The 16,236-nt window shown below is 39.7% G+C and overlaps 1 protein-coding gene across 1 annotated transcript in view; it reads right to left on the bottom strand.

Moving 5' to 3' along the window:
- ABLIM1 (actin binding LIM protein 1) overlaps positions 1-4,701 on the bottom strand; it is a 298,002-nt gene extending 293,301 nt beyond the window's left edge. Inside the window, exon 1 of the mRNA XM_057735888.1 lies at positions 4,576-4,701. Coding sequence (XP_057591871.1) covers positions 4,576-4,588 — 13 coding nt within the window. The 5' untranslated portion in view covers positions 4,589-4,701. The remainder of the gene's footprint in view (positions 1-4,575) is intronic.
- Positions 4,702-16,236: the final 11,535 nt, after the last annotated feature.

Below are 16,236 nucleotides of genomic sequence, written 5' to 3'. Positions count from 1 at the left end.
CCAGACCAATGCATGTGGACCTAACTCATTCTTTCTAATAGCTGCATAACAGTCTATAGCATGGATGAACTGTGATTTAGTCTCCAATGGGTGAACATTCAGGTTGCTCCTACCTTTATCGAAATTCTGAAAACAAAGATAGCAAGACTGATCTAACATTTCTAGAGCATACATACTTTGAGTTATTTCTCTGCCAGTGCTATGGACTCTATCCTCACACATCTGCACCTATCTTCTCAAGACTCAAGCTTCTGAAATCCTAACAGCCTCGTGAGTGATCTCTTCTGCATACAGTTCCTGCTGTCTGCCACGTATCTTAAACTGAATAAGTATTTAATATTTATTGAACTGAACCAAAAGCTAACCAGATAGAAACTGCCAGGAAGGATACAGAGGATGCACTGTTTGCCATGCTTAATTCTAAGGTATTTGGTAGGAAGGGAGTAAAAAATAGAAAATTTTCATTTTTAACTTAACATACTTCTGCTTGAATTTTTAATATAATACTTTATAATTTAAACATTTAATATATCCATTAATACATTAATATATTTTGATTATACTAATACACTGATAATAAATTTTAATACATTACTTTCATAATTCAAAAACAGCTTTTTTTTCAAAACTTGCTGGATGATACAGAACCCCTGAGTTAAAAGAAACAAGCTCTAATTCAATAGCTCCCAAGTCTGCCTGTACATAAGAATCAACTGAAGTTTTTTAAAAATTCAGATTCCCAGGCCTTCCCTGAATATTCAAATCCGGTAGATCGGAAGCAGAGTGCAGGTATCAGCATGTTTAATAAATAATCCAGCTGACCCTTTGATCCTGCTCTAAGCTAATGATTTTTAGAATTATCTGGGGCGCTTTACACATAGTATATGGATATCTGGGGCTCCACCTTTAGAGTTTATGACCCATTAGACCTGGAATGAGGCCTGAGAATAGACATTTTAAAAAGGCTACCTAGATGATTCTTCCCAAGTTTGGAAACTCTATTCTAAGTGTTATAATTTCCTCCAGTTTGTCAATTCAAAATCAAGACATGATAGCTCCATTTTGGTCTCTAGTAGTAAAAATACAACACCAAGCTAAAAATCTTTGATCATAATATTCTAAAACACCCCAAGATGGGCAATGTCTTAGCTGGCCTATCATTAAATTTACGAATATCTTTTATTGTTAGTTTGAATAACGAATTAAATTTTAGTTCTCTCTTTTTATCTTAAAGAGAATATGAATTCAAAAATATTTTCCTCTCTAAAATTTTTAATAAAATTACTTTTCTTATGAGATTCAATATTTCAGTGTTTTCAATTTTTAAAAAATATTTCTACCTCTGGGGTTTCCTAGGTGGCGCAGTGGTTAAGAATCCGCCTGCCAATGCAGAGGACATGGGTTTGATCCCTACTCTAGGAAGATCCCACATGCCACGGAGCAACTAAGCCCCTGTGCCAAAAAAAATAAAATAAATAAATAAATAAATAAACCATTAAAGACAATTGTTCAAAAAAAAAAAAATTTCTACCTCTACCATAACCTACAAATCTAGATATTAGAAATGAGCAGAGATTATTTTTTAAATTAATGAGATTTATCTTTCCAAGTAGCTAAAGACCTTCCTAATGATAAGTTAGGTATTTAAGTAGACACATTGACTTTCTGACCATAAAAGTTTATTTCTACTTTCAGGAATAGAGATGAGAGCAGATACTGACTTAGAAATGCATAGTGAAGCTCAGTTCTGAAAACATCTTTTCTAAAAAATAAATGGCAAACAGACCTTTTTCACACAAGCTTAATTTAGTAGCTACTATACTAGACATTCTACTAATGATTTTACAAATTCATAAAGATAAAAGTACTTCATAGAAAGTAAGAAAAATCTTCAGTCATTGGCAATATCTAGGAAATTCTGGTCCTCAAAAGTAAAGAAGGAGAAAACAGAGTGGGGATATCAAATTAACAATATCAAAGATCAAGGGCCTTGTTTTCCTCGCTTGGTCTTTACCAGATGTCCACAAATTAAGTTCCTAAATGTACTGGAAATTCCAAATTACTTAACAAGGCCATTTCCTTTCGATCTCAAGTATATAGCATTTTTCTTTCTCAGCAAATCAAGACTGTGATGTTTACTATAATATTTAAAGGACAAGTAATAGAGAAGCAGTAAAACAAAGTGGATGTGATCGAAGTCAGACAGACCTGGGTAGCACTCAGGATTTGCCACCTACCAACTGTCTGAGCCCAGGTTAAGTTACACAATCTCTCAAAACACCAGTTCCTTCATCTGTGAAATGGAGAGGTAATAACAGTATCCACTTGAGTCAGTTACTGTGAGGACTAACTGATGTAATACATGTTAAGTGCCTGACACATAATAAGTATGCAGTAACTGATATTTATCATGTTTTTTTCTCCCCCTGCAATATTAGTCAGACTTTAAACTGTTAAATGCAAGATTATCAACATGCAGTTTGAAGGGGAAACAGGACCGCTGAGTGAGAGATTTGTGTCCAACTCCAAATCGTCCTGCTTGAAACCAGGTTCAAGAAGAATAAAGATACAGATGCAGAGAATGGACTTGAGGACACGGGGCTGGGGGGGGGGGGCGCAAAGGGGAAGCTGGGACGAAGTGAGAGAGTAGCATAGACATATATATACTACCAGCTGTACAATAGATAGCTAGTGGGAAGTTGCTGTGTAACAAAGGGAGATCAACTTGATGATGAGTGATGTCTTAGAGGGAGGACAGGGAGGGTGGGAGGGAGTTGCAGGAGGGAGGGGATATGGGGATATATGTATAAATACAGCTGATTCACTTTGGTGTACCTCAAAAACTTGTACAAGAGTGTAAAGCAATTATATTCCAATAAAGAGCTTAAAAAAAAAAAGAAGAAATCTTCAAGAACCAGATCCCAAGCCCGGACTCTAGCCTCTGAATCACTGGGGCCATCTTCATTTCATATCCTCAGATAAACCACAGAGACCTTGCAGTAGCAGAGGCCAGAGACAAGGAGAAACTGGGGGGTTACCTGATGAACTTGATGACTTTTAGGACGTACCAAGGTTCCCAGTAGTTACTTAGCTCCTACAGTGTGCGACGTTCTATGTACTAAGGGGTTTAGGCGGCATAAAGCTGCATCAGAGGTGGACTCTGACCACAGAGAGTTTTACAATCTATGAGAACTAGTCACCACATGTTCCTTGTAATACTTAGGACAGAAGTCAGGACCAAAAGCCTCCGTCTTAGAATATAGTTTAGAGATTATACAGCTGGAGTCACTCAGAAGATTCTGTACATACACCCAGTCCCTTGTAATCACATCTGTTTCACTCTCTTTTTTCTTTCTCTAATACACATAAATTTTTAGGCATCATTAGGCAGGTAGTATCTCAGGGTCCCATATCTTCTCTGTAGCCCAAGATCTACAAACGTAAATTCTGTCATTCCACCCCGCCTGTACCACCCCATTTCCAGGTACAGAACCAACCAACCATGTTGCCAAGCCAACAAAGACCAATTTCCTTAAAAAGGAGTTTAAACATTCTGGATAGAATTTACTTTATTCATTACATGCCCCAGAATGAAGCTTGAGAAGCAGCACTTAATTATCCAACACGGTATTAAATTCCTAAACTCCCCTCAAAAACCAGGGTTAACCCTTCAGAATTAAAAAAAAAAAATTCCTCTGCAACTCCTCTTAAAGCTTCAGGGTAGCAAAAGGGGTGGTACTTATTGCTTTGCATATACTTTCTAAAAATAATCAATATTTTCCTTCAAGGCTTATAGCAAAGCAACCAAGTCACTTGTTTTCATTGCCGGCAACCTGCACAATGACTCCATCTCTTTAATATTTCACTCATAGTAGCAGCCACTGAGCTATGACTAACCCGCCCTCCAGCATCACCACTGGCTCCAGATGGCAAGAAATACATTCCCTTCGCTCTTGCCTGAAAAGCAATTCTGATTTTTTTTTTTTTCTTTCGCCCAGTTTCACCTGCAGTACTCATTTCACTCCAGGAAGAAAACCGCTGGGGGTGAGGGGCAATTAATGCAAAGAGGAGTACAGGTAGGGAATTTACTTTTTTAAATGAGATGTAAGCACTGCAGCTTTAAATCTTACTGCATCAAGCCCTGGATTCCTTCCACAACCAAGCTGCAAAATGGTAACAAGAAAGGAGGAAAAAAATACCTCTTCCTCCCTCCCGGACAGCCCTTCAGGCCGCTGCCCAGCAGGACTGGCAGCGGCGAGCCCATCCCCCACGCCCTCCCAGCCCAGACAGGCGGCTGGTACAGGTGAGCCGGACACCGACCTTGGCCGTCAGGCTTTGCCCACATCCGGGGGATCAAGGTCAAGGGCGAGGGTTTCCTTCCACTCCCCCGCCCCGCCCCCAGCCCCTGCCGCCCAGAGCCCAGGGATCCGATGCCAAAGTTTCAGGCGGGGTTGGGGCCGGCATGGCTCTAGCAGCCCCCCCACCCCCCGCCCTCCCGCACCTGCCCGGCCCGCCCTGGTCCCCGCCGGGCCCGGCGCGGAGTCCGTGGACGGCGCCCACCTGGTCGCCACTCACCCCTTGCGGACATGGTTCAGGCAGCAGGAGCCGAAGCTGGGAAGACGGCGGGGACACCCGGCAGGGCGTGGGGAGGAAGATATCGCCGAAACGCACAAGCGCGCCCGCGCCCGCCCGCGCGGGGAGGCGGCTGGCCGCGCGCGGACGCCTCCCGCAGGACACCTGGGCGCCGCGGGGCGCAGCGCGGCCGGCGGGAGGGGACGCGGCGGGCGCGGGGACCCGTGGGGCGCGGCGGCGCTGACAGCCCGCGGCTCGCGCTGGGCGGGGCCCGCCTCCCCGCTTCTCCTCCTCCCCCGCCCGCCCGGCCGCCCGCCCGGCCCACCGGGTCCAGCGGCCGCGCGGACGCGCCGCCGGAGCTTTTGTCCCCGAGCGAGCGAGGTGCGGCGCGCGGGGAGGGCTGCGTCTCCCCTCCCCCGACCTGAGCCCTGATTGAAAATAATAGTAGTAATAATAACATCAGTGCTGCTGCTCTGAGTGGCCTTGCAGCCTCCCGCTTTGGTCTCAGAGAAAGAAAGCAGGAAAGAGCTGTTCTGTTCCCTCCCCTAAGTGATGCCCTGGACGGGAGGGGAAGACCAGGGTCGCCGGAGGAGCTTTGCCCTTACTGGGAGGAAGACCTTGGGCGGCCGCCCGCTAGTCAAAGCAAAATTAGCGACCAGTGAGCCCCTTCGAAGTCGGCCGGGTGGGGTGGGCGGGCTTTTCTTTCTGGGACCCTTGAGGTAAACCCTGGAGAGCAGGGCTGACCAGCGCAGGGTCTTGAGTCAACTGACACGCAAGGAAGGTCTGCAAACACGTCTGGTTTATTGTATCAGCTCTGAAGTGTCAGAGCTGGGCTGGGCTGGAGAGTAGGGCGAACATTCTAAACAAAGCCACTTTTTCTATTTATCAGAGTAAAAATGGTAAAAGAAAAAAATCACACAAGGACAATCCCCTACTGCCCGGAGGTTTATCAACTAGAGCTTGAGGCTGGCAAGCAACCTTACAACAGCCAGGAGGTGGGAGTCTAAGCTTTGAGGAGAACAGGCACAGCGCTTATCGAACCTCTAAGACTGACGGAAGAATTCCAAGTTTCAGGATTCACACTCACTCCCTTCTCTGTGTCTCTTCCACTATACACTCTCACAACAGATATTCCAGTTATTTTTTATGTATGCACTTCCCAAATCTATCCTGATATAATGGGAATTGTCTAACAGGTCTGATAATTCAGAAATATTTGAAGAATAAATACCTCTAGGAAAAAATGATTGGTGGATAATTGAGCTCATTGAAGAAAAAGCCCAATCAAATAACCATGTGGGGAGAGAAATACTAGGAAAAAGATAAGTCATGATAGTAGAACTTCTCAAATTCAACTATTAACTACAAAAATTAACTCATTATTTATCCATCTTGATAACATCCCTTTTGTTATCTTCTAGGAGGCAAACTTGCCAGTAAATCACAATCCAGTTGCTTCCATTTCAAAACAACTCTTCTTTCCCACTCTCCTCAGTCTACCGTTAACCCTTCTCACCCAAAGGATGGTTACAGGAAAGCCACTGCTCTCCCTACATCCAGTCTCCACCCCCTCCTATTTATTTTGCCTATTGCCTTGAGAATAGTTTTCCTAAAACACTGTTTATAATACATCTTCATACTCTAAAACTTCCAGTGAATCCCCACCAATCTTCAGATAAAGCCTCAACATTTCAGAATGACTTCATCCATGCAGTTAATCCATTCAACAGGATTTTACTGAACATATACTACACTCCAGTCTCTATGGTAAGTACCAGAGTTATAATGGTGAACAACATAGACATTGTCCATGTCTATATGGAGCTTAAGGTCTATGAAGATTTTTGAGGCCTGCCGCAACCTGTGCTCTCTTACCTCTCCAGCATCATCTCTAGGTACTCCTCTAAGCAAATGCTCTGTTGTAGACAGAATAGTTTCCCCGTTTCTCAATAATATCATAATATCCACTCTTCCTCATTCTCATTGCTTATTCCCATTGCTCCTTCCAAATGCCCTCCTCCTCACCCAAATTAATTTACATACTGCTTCCTCATGTAAAGTCCTCCAGCTACCGCAACCCACATTGATCTCCTCATTCTTTCAACGAGTACTTTCAGAACCACCTATTTTTACTTAATCCACTGCTTTGTGTTGCCATTCAGTGGTTTTGTTGTATGTGTTTCCTCTCTCTCCCGCTGATTTTAAGTTCCTTGAAATGAGAAGCTTGGATTGTCTTGTCAAATTGAATTTTTTCTGAAAGTATATCGCAGGGCTTATATTATATCAGACCCCATACTAGTAAGATAGGGAGGTCCTAGAATTGTGTGACTTTCTACTTTTATTCTTGTAATTAATATCCAGCCCTTTTCTCTAACTGCCACAACAGTTCTGGTCCTTATAACCTGCCACCAAAATTGCAGGTACAGTGCAAAAGCCTAATAATGAACCGAGCTTACGCTTGTCCTTGAAGTGCTTATATTAGACTACAGAGATGCTTATAAAATACACTCCTATGTATAACTGTAAGTCTGAAATAAGACATCTTACACAGAACTGTTAGGCACACACTAATACTCAGTACCTGATTGACTTGCAGTTTGGAAAAATGGTAAGTTTATTATCTTTGGCTAAAGAAAGATTCCCCTGTGAATTTAACTTTCGTCTTCTTCAGGTTAAGTATCAGTTCAGATTTTAAAATATATATGATTTGCTTATATTTTGGGGTTATGATTGAAATGCCTGTTAGAGTCATTCCAGAATCTCTTCCTATAATCTTACAAACCTGAAACTAATTCTTCCAACTACACAGCAACCAAGTTCCTGTTAGTAGCTTGAACATCCTAACAAATTTCTCATCTTAGATAACTGAGAATACTTCTGAAATCATGGTAAAAGCAAACTGTAAGATGCAAGGAATTTTAAGAGAAATGTTAAATGACACTTTTTAAAGTCAGGAAATAAAGTGTAGTCTATTGGTTGAAACTATAAATATCAGTTTTATATAGACCAATGGGAAGAAACATTCCAGTTTGTGTTTGAAAAAAGATGTTACTATTTGACTCTTGCCAAAAATACTCTTTCAACTTCCAGTGGAAGTTAGCATACATTACTAGTGTTTTCTATTCTTTATTGACTTTTAAAGTGATTGAATATGGATTCATACTCACACAGCTTTCCAACTGCTGATTCACCATCACTTCAATTCTGCTTTCTGTATAGCTCCAAGTTAAAAAAAAAAAAAGGCAATCTGAGCTACTCAATAATTTTTCAACAAATACCTTTGTAATACCTACCATGTAAGAGGCAATGAAGAAGATATGGCAAACAAGTTAGATTAGTTCCTTGTCCTCATAACATTTATGTTCTAGTAGGAAAAAGTTAGAGAATATACAAGGTAGAGAAGGTAAACCTGAGACATCATGAACAGGTCACTAAAGGGGGCTAAAATCATCCCAGGTCAGTAGTATCCCTGGCTCCCAAGAGAAGCAAACAAAAATTCGATTCTGATAAAATTTGACAGATGTCAACCAAAAATGAGATCACAATAAAAGATTACTAAATACACAAGAAAACATGCCACTCTGAATGAGAGTTGTCAGAAATAACAAATAGCTGATATAAATAGTAAGTATTCAGATATTGTAATTCCCAGATAACAAATATAAAATGAGATGAAATGTATAAAATAATATAATAAAGTAATAAAAGAGACACATCACAAAAAAAATGAACCAACAAGAGACTACCAAAAATAACCAAGTAAATTTTAAAAAATCAAAAATTTAAATATCAATTGTTAAAAAAATTTTCTTAATACAATAAATAGGTAAAACAGAAAATTATTTGGAACCAAAGAATTAGTGTAATGGAAGGTAGATGTTTAAAACATTGCTGAGACTACAGCTGTGATATATTAGGACATGGAAATATTAAAAAAGTGGTTAAGATATGTAGAGGGCAGGATGAAATGGTCTAATGTATAAATAATAGGAGTCCTAAGATAGAATAGAAAACATGGAGGAGAGACAACATTTAAAGAAATAACAGCTGAGAACTTTACAAAAAGATGTAAGTCCACAGACAAAGGAAATACAACTTATATCAAACAGGATGAATAAACAGAAATCCAGACCTAGACACATTGTATTGAAACCAAACAACACTAAATACAAAAGGAAAAGACATAGAGTAAAAAGAAACAATAGACTAACATAGACTTCTTAAATGGGATGGTGAAAGCCAGAAGACAATGGAATTGCATGATTAGACTATAACTAGCCAAATAAATTATGTAAAAAGAAAAAAATAATCTTTCAAAATGAGAGCAAAATAAAGATATTTTAAGAGAAAAAATATCATTTCCCACAAAAGGCATTTCTACATTATTTATATATAAATATACATAATATACAAATATATTTATATAACAAAACATGACCCTGTTAAAAGGTGTGAGATGGAAGAAAGAAAGAGGGAAAAATTTTTATTTATGTGCAGATAAACCCGATTAAATATTGATACATTTCAAATGATAGACGAGGATAAAAATTATTTCTTTGAAAGAATTAATAAAATGGGTAAACTTTAATGAAATCGATTAAGGGAAAAAGAGAAGGCAAAAGTGAATAATATTAGAAATAGATAGAGATAGTTACATATGGAGCAGATGTTTAAAAAAGGTTATGGACTGAAATTCACTTCTGGACATGATGAAGTAACAAGAATTAGACTTGCTTTCCCACATCAAATAGGTGAAAAACTGAATAAAATACAAGAAACAACTATTTTTAGGGAGTGGACAACACACAGCTCAGGACAGTGAGCCTTTAAAAAAGGGAAGCAGATAAGATGAGTCCCGTGAATGCTCTAGCTTCTGACTAAAGTAGACTTGCAGGCCACAGGTGGAGGGAGGAGAAACTCGAACCGAGCTCCATGGTCTCGTTGCATTTAGGAAACCAGATCACATTCTGGGGAGACAAGTGGCTGGAAGTTGTGGGACAGAACACCTAGAAGAACAAACTATATAGAAAAAGAGCTCCAAGAATCTACCCTTGAAACTTTACTGTGTACTAGGCTGTACACATGCAGAATGAAGCTACAAAGGGTAGGCAAAATGAACAAATTGTTGACAGAGGAACAATTTGTAGGACTCACACAAGGCTGGGAGGTATTTGAGTTCTGGCCAGACACAGCAGAAATTCATTGGTGATAATCTAAGGCGGGGTCCCCAACCCCCGGGCCATGGACTGGTACAGGTCTGCAGCCTGTTAGGAACCAGGCCACACAGCAGGAGGTGAGCAGCCGGTGAGCGAGCAAAGCTTCATCTGCTGCTTCCTGTTGCTTGCATTACCGCCTGAACAATCCACCCCCGCCCCCCACCTCCCAGTCCGTGGAAGAATTGTCTTCCATGAAACCAGTCCCTGGTGCCAGAAAGGTTGGGACCACTGATCTAAGGCACTCAGTGGAGGCCTCATCAAAGTCACACCTTAGTACGGAGGCTGAAATACCGCTGAAATAAAGGTACACTCCTCCTACCCTAGCAAAACTTAAAACAGGCCTTAAAGAGATCAAACTGATCTGTAAATAACTTAATTGTCTGTAGAATAAAGGACAACAATCTTAAAGGGAGACAATAAATCCAGCACTCAACAAAGTAATGGTTACAATGGTCAGCATCCAGTCAAAAATTACTAAACACGCCACAAAGCAGGAGAATGCAGCCCGTCAATCAGAGGAAAATCAGTCATTAAAACCGACTAAGAATGACAGAGATAATGGAACAAGCAGAGGAGGATGTTAAAATATCGATTAACTACATTCAAGTTTTTAAAGGAAGATACAAAATGTTAAATGAAGATGTTAAATGTTGTTTAAAGGAAGAAAGGAAATGTTAAAGAACAAATAAACCTAATTGAAGTTTTAGAGATGAAAATACATCTTAAGCAAAAGTTTCACCAAGTAGAAGAAGTAGTAAATAAGAGTCTTCAGAAGAAAAGATCAGTGAACATGAAGTAATCAATAAAAGCTATTCAACGTGATACACAGAGAAAAAAGACACTGAAAAAGTCATAAACAGAGTTTCAGTGACCAGTGGAAAATAATAGTCTAACATATGAATATTTGAGTATTAGAAGGGAGAGGAGCTGAAAATATTCTAAATTTGAGGAAAACAATAATTTCACATTTCAAAGAACTCAGTGGTTCTCGAGCAGGATAAACATATACTCACATACAAAATAGAATACACCCAGGCATATTATAAGCAAATTGCTGAAAACCAGTGACAAAGAGAAAATCATAAAAGCTGCTAGAGTAAAAAGATAAACTAAATGCAAAGCAACAAAGACAAGGAGAATAGATTTCTTAACAGAATCTAAGCAATCCAGAAGACACTGGAAATACTCTTCAAGGATCCAAAAGGAAAAAAAAAAAAAAAAAACCCGTTAAAATAGAATTCTATATCAGCCAAAGTTTTCTTCGATAACATCAAAAACTTTTTTCAACAAATAAAAGCTGAGAAAATTCATCCCTAGCAGATCTCTACCACAAGAATGCTAAGGAAATTTCCTCAGAAGGAGAGAAAGTGATATCAAGTAGAATCAACAGAACTAGACTCAGATATGACCCAGGTTTGGGAGCTACAGGCAAGGACTTGAAAATAACTGTGTATCTGGATCTGGGGGAAAGGACAACACATACAAAAAAGATGGGGAATTACAGCAAAAAGATGGAAATGATAAGAAAAGACAAATGGAAAGGCTAGATATGAGATGAGAATCCCTTCCATGAGCTCATCAGTAGACTGGATGCATATGAAGGAAGAAGCCACAGTAAACAGGTGTGTAAGCAGTAAACAGCAGGAAAGAAGTAAAACAAGGTATAGTGTAGTCACGCATTGAAATAATACACATTTGCAATAATGAACACATCACAACTATATCCCACACGAATGAATTATAGAAGCATAATATTGTTAATGCTAGCCAAACTGGAAAATATATCATTTAGGGATACACACTTGTATGGTGAGTTATTTTTTAAAGCAAGAGTATTCCTTAAACCACACTATAACTCAAAGACATAGCAGTCTCTGCTATGGCCACAGAGGGCTAGACTGGAGTGAGGACCTGACCCAGGCTGGGCCAATCCAGGTCTCTCTCTAAAGGATTTGGATTGGGACAGAGGACCCTTATTAGTCACTGTTGGGCCTTTGACCTGAAGTGATTTGCTATGCACTCAATTAATGCTAAATTCCTGCACCATAATGTAATAGTATTTGGAGAATGGACCTATGGAAGATAATTTAATTTAGATGAGGTCATGAAGACAGGACCTTCATGATGGGATTAGCACCCTTATAAGAAGAGACAGCAGGGACTTCCCTGGTGGCGCAGTGGTTAAGAATCCACCTGCCAATGCAGGGGACACGGGTTAGATCCCTGGTCCGGGAAGATCCCACATGTCGTGTAGCAACTGAGCCCGTGCGCCACAACTACAGAGTCTGTGCTCTAGGGATTGAGCCCATGTGCCATAACTGCTGAAGCTCATGTGCCTAGAGGCTGTGCTCCGCAACAAGAGAAGCCACCACAATGAGAAGTCCACGCACCACAACGAAGAGTAGCCCCCGATCTCTGCAACTAGAGAAAGCATGCACATAGCAATGAAAACCCAATGCAGCCAATAAATTAATTAATTAATTTTTTTTTTTTAAAAAAGAAGAGATACTAGAGAGCTTGTTCTCTTCTCCTTCACTACGACATGAAGCCAGAGCAAGAAGACTGCCATCCATCAGCCAGGAAGAGAGCCCTCAGGAGAAACTGACCATGCTGCCACCTTGATCTTGCACATCAAGTCTCCAGAACTATGAGAAAATAAATTTCTGTTGTTTAAGCCACTCAGTCTACAGCATTTTGTTATGGCAGCCTGAGCAAGACAGACAACTCTGTGAATAAATTAAAAGCCATCAATTACAAAACAGAAACAGACTCACAGACTTAGAGAACAACTTATGGTTACCAGGAGGAAGGGTGGAGAGATGGATAGTTTGGGAGTTTGGGATTGACATGTACACACTGCTAGATTTAAAATAGATAACCAACAAGGACCTACTGTATAACACAGGGAACCCTGCTCAATATTCTGTAATAACCTAAATGAGAAAAGAATTTGAAAAAGAATAGATACAAATATATGTAAACTAAATCACTTTGCTGTACACCTGAAACTAACACAACATTGTTAATCAACTATACTCCAATATAAAATTTTTAAAAAGCCATCAGATTGTACATTTTAAATGAGTAGATTTGTATAATGTGTGAATAAAGCTGTTTTAGAAAATGAACAATAAATCATCATGTATCCTGGGCTCAATTTTGGTCTCCAATTTCCTGGCTGGAAGAACTCAGGCAAGTCATTTAACTTCCAAACTTCGTGATTAAAAGCTTAGATCTTTAAATCCTGGCTCTCTCACTTGCCACTGCTGCATCCTTAGGCAGAGCCTCTGTAAGCCTCAAGTTTCCTCATCTAAAAAAGAGTTGCTCCCTCTTTGAGATCTTTTACAGATTAAATGAGATAACGAATGTTAAATTTATTACCATAATCTGGTATATGGTAAATACTCAATAAAATTTGCTATTCTTTACTGGGTTCAAATGCACATAATAAAAGTAATATCCACCTAGCAAGGTTACTATGGACTATAAATGCAATAATGTATATAAAAGAACTTTTTAACTAGACCATTGAATGAATGGTAGTTATTTACTTGGTTAATAAAGTGTGTATTTTGTGGTTTGTACCCCTCTATATCACCACTAGAGTCCTATTTTTCATCTAGGGAGCTTCTGAGCTAATGTATGAAGAAACCGATCTAATTGTCTTCATTCTAAAGGAGGCACATTGATACCATTGGGGGCGTTTAATAACAATAAACTTCTTGGGAATTATGTTCTGAACGGTTTCTGTTCTATCCTTTAGTAAATAGTAAATACTTTACTTATTATTATGTGGAGGCCCTAACATAATGAAACTTAATTTGAAGCAGAGGGTTAGAGCTGGGCATGCAGCATACTGGAAGAGCTACATAGAAGTTGGCAGTAACGTGGGGAAACAGAGACAAATTGGACCTAAAAGGAGAGGAAAAAGTCAAAAACAGAGGAATGAGTAATTGAGTTCAGATCCTTCATAATGTGACCTTCATAATGTGAAATTTGAAGGGTCTCTAATATAGATATTAGGGCCAGCGGCAGGGTTTGGTAGAGCAGCATGGAGATGTTAAATATTTCAGGTGTAGGCTTCATCATTAAAGGAAATAAGTACAAGGTAATCAAGGCAGAGGTAAGTTCAGATTCTAGTCCCTACAGGAGTCGGGCAGAAATGCATTGGTTGTCCAGTGGTGCCCACCAGAGGAACCAGCGCCTTGGAAAGAAAGGAAGGAAGAAAGGAGGAAAGAGAGGAAGGAAGGAAGGAAAGAGAGAAGGAGAGAGAGCGAAAGCAAAAGAAAGAGCAAAAGAGCAAAAGAAAGAAAGAGAAAGGAAGGAAGGAAGGAAGAAAAAGAAAGGAAAGAAAGAAAGAAAGGGAGGCAAGGTTTTCAAGCAGCCTGATGAAAATGTACCTAGATGTTCAATGGAACATTTGAGAGATGGGGAATGGCAACTGGTTACTTGCAATCATCAAGGATTACGCATCTGCTGCTGTCTGGTATCTCCTTAGTTCAGAGAGAGGTGAGCCACCCAAACAATAAATAGCTGGATGTTCATAGGCTGGAGAGGATGCATTAGCCACAGGAAGTTCTCACTGTCCTGCTTCACTTATGGTGAATCCACGGGAGTATTGAACACACATATTTTACAGACCCTCTCGGTCACTATTTAGACATGTTAAATTGCACCAAAAGGAACCTCCAGCTCAATAATAGCAGTGCTACTTACATTATTGAACTGTTCCATCTGTTTCCGTGCTACAAATGCAGGGAATTCTTAAGCGACATGAATAAAAATGACCTGGCCTATAGTTTGTGATTAAACTCTAAGTCTGATATTTATAATGGCCTTAAAAATGTCTCTACATACAGATGGCCAACAAACACATGAAAAGATGCTCAACATCACTAATCATCAGAGAAATGCAAGTCAAAGCCACAATGAGGTATCACCTCACACCGATCAGAATGGCCATCATCACAAAATCTGGAAACAACAAATGTTGGAGAGGGTGTGGAGAAAAGGGAAGTCTCCTGCACTGTTGGTGGGATTGTAAGTTGGTACAGCCACTGTGGAAAACAATTTGGAGGTTCCTGAAAAAACTACAAATAGAACTACCATATGATCCAGTAATCCCACTCCTGGGCATATACCCAAAGAAAACCATAATCCCAAAAGAAACATGTACCATAATGTTTATTGCAGCACTATTTACAATAGCCAGGACATGGAAGCAACCGAAATGCCCATCAACAAATGAATGGATACAGAAGATGTGGCATATATACACAATGGAATATTACTCAGCTATAAAAAGGGATGAGATGGAGCTATATGTCATGAGGTGGATAGAACTACAATCTGTCATACAGAGTGAAGTAAGTCAGAAAGAGAAAGACAAATATTGTATGCTAACTCACATATACGGAATCTAAAAATGGTACTGATGAACTCAGTGACAAGACAAGAACAAGGACGCAGATACAGAGAATGGACTGGAGAACTCGAGGTATGGGGGGGCAGGGGGTGAAGGGGAAGCTGAGATGAAGCGAGAGAGTAGCACAGACGTATATATACTACCAACTGTAAAATAGATAGTCAGTGGGAAGTTGTTGTATAACAAAGGGAGTCCAACTCGAGGATGGAAGATGCCTTAGAGGACTGGGGCGGGGAGGGTGGGGGGGACTCGAGGTGGGGGGAGTCAAGGAAGGGAGGGAATACAGGGATATGTGTATAAAAACAGATGACTGAACTTGGTGTACCCCCCAAAAAATTTAAAAAATTAAAAAAAAAAGTCTCTAGTCACTGACACCCAACATTATATGCCAGAAACATTAGAATAAAAGCTATCAATACAAGCAATATTCCTAATATACAGCAGAAAGCTCTTGCTAATAAAGTCAAAGCAATGTAAACTCTTGATGAGAAGATTACATTGATGCTATGATTTGATTGCAGAGTCAAGACAGTGGATTACAAAAGTAAATATCACCTTAAGGGAGTATAAATCTCCAGTTTGCATAACCTGACATAGATGATCTTTATGCCACACAATTGCAAAGCCCCAAATTATATAGTATTAATAGAGTGTGAAGCCACATAGCTCAGAGTGCTAAAGAGTGTTCAAAGGACCTAAAAAAGGCCATAAATGTGAGACAGCGGACAACAAACCCATAATTGGTATAGGTAAAACATTTGTGAGCATTTAGGGTACAGAAGATTTTCCCCCAGCAATTTAAAGATGCCATTTCATCACTTTTTTTCATAGTTCCTGTTGAAAGGATTGCAATTATTCTTATTATTGTTCCTTGAAGGTAAAATGTCTTTTTACCTATCTATTTTTAAGACTTGTTTTTATCTTTCATTTTTATCAGTTTGGCTATGTGTGATTTTCTTCTATTTAACCCTGCTTGGGTTCAGTAGTCTTCTCCAAAAAATCTTTAGGTTAACGTTTTTATAA

The sequence above is a fragment of the Hippopotamus amphibius genome, chromosome 5 (assembly GCF_030028045.1).
Source record: "Hippopotamus amphibius kiboko isolate mHipAmp2 chromosome 5, mHipAmp2.hap2, whole genome shotgun sequence".
In the NCBI taxonomy this organism is placed as follows: Eukaryota; Metazoa; Chordata; class Mammalia; order Artiodactyla; family Hippopotamidae; genus Hippopotamus; species Hippopotamus amphibius.
The sequence above is the reverse complement of the archived record's forward strand: the minus strand, read 5'-3'. Positions and strand labels throughout refer to the sequence as shown.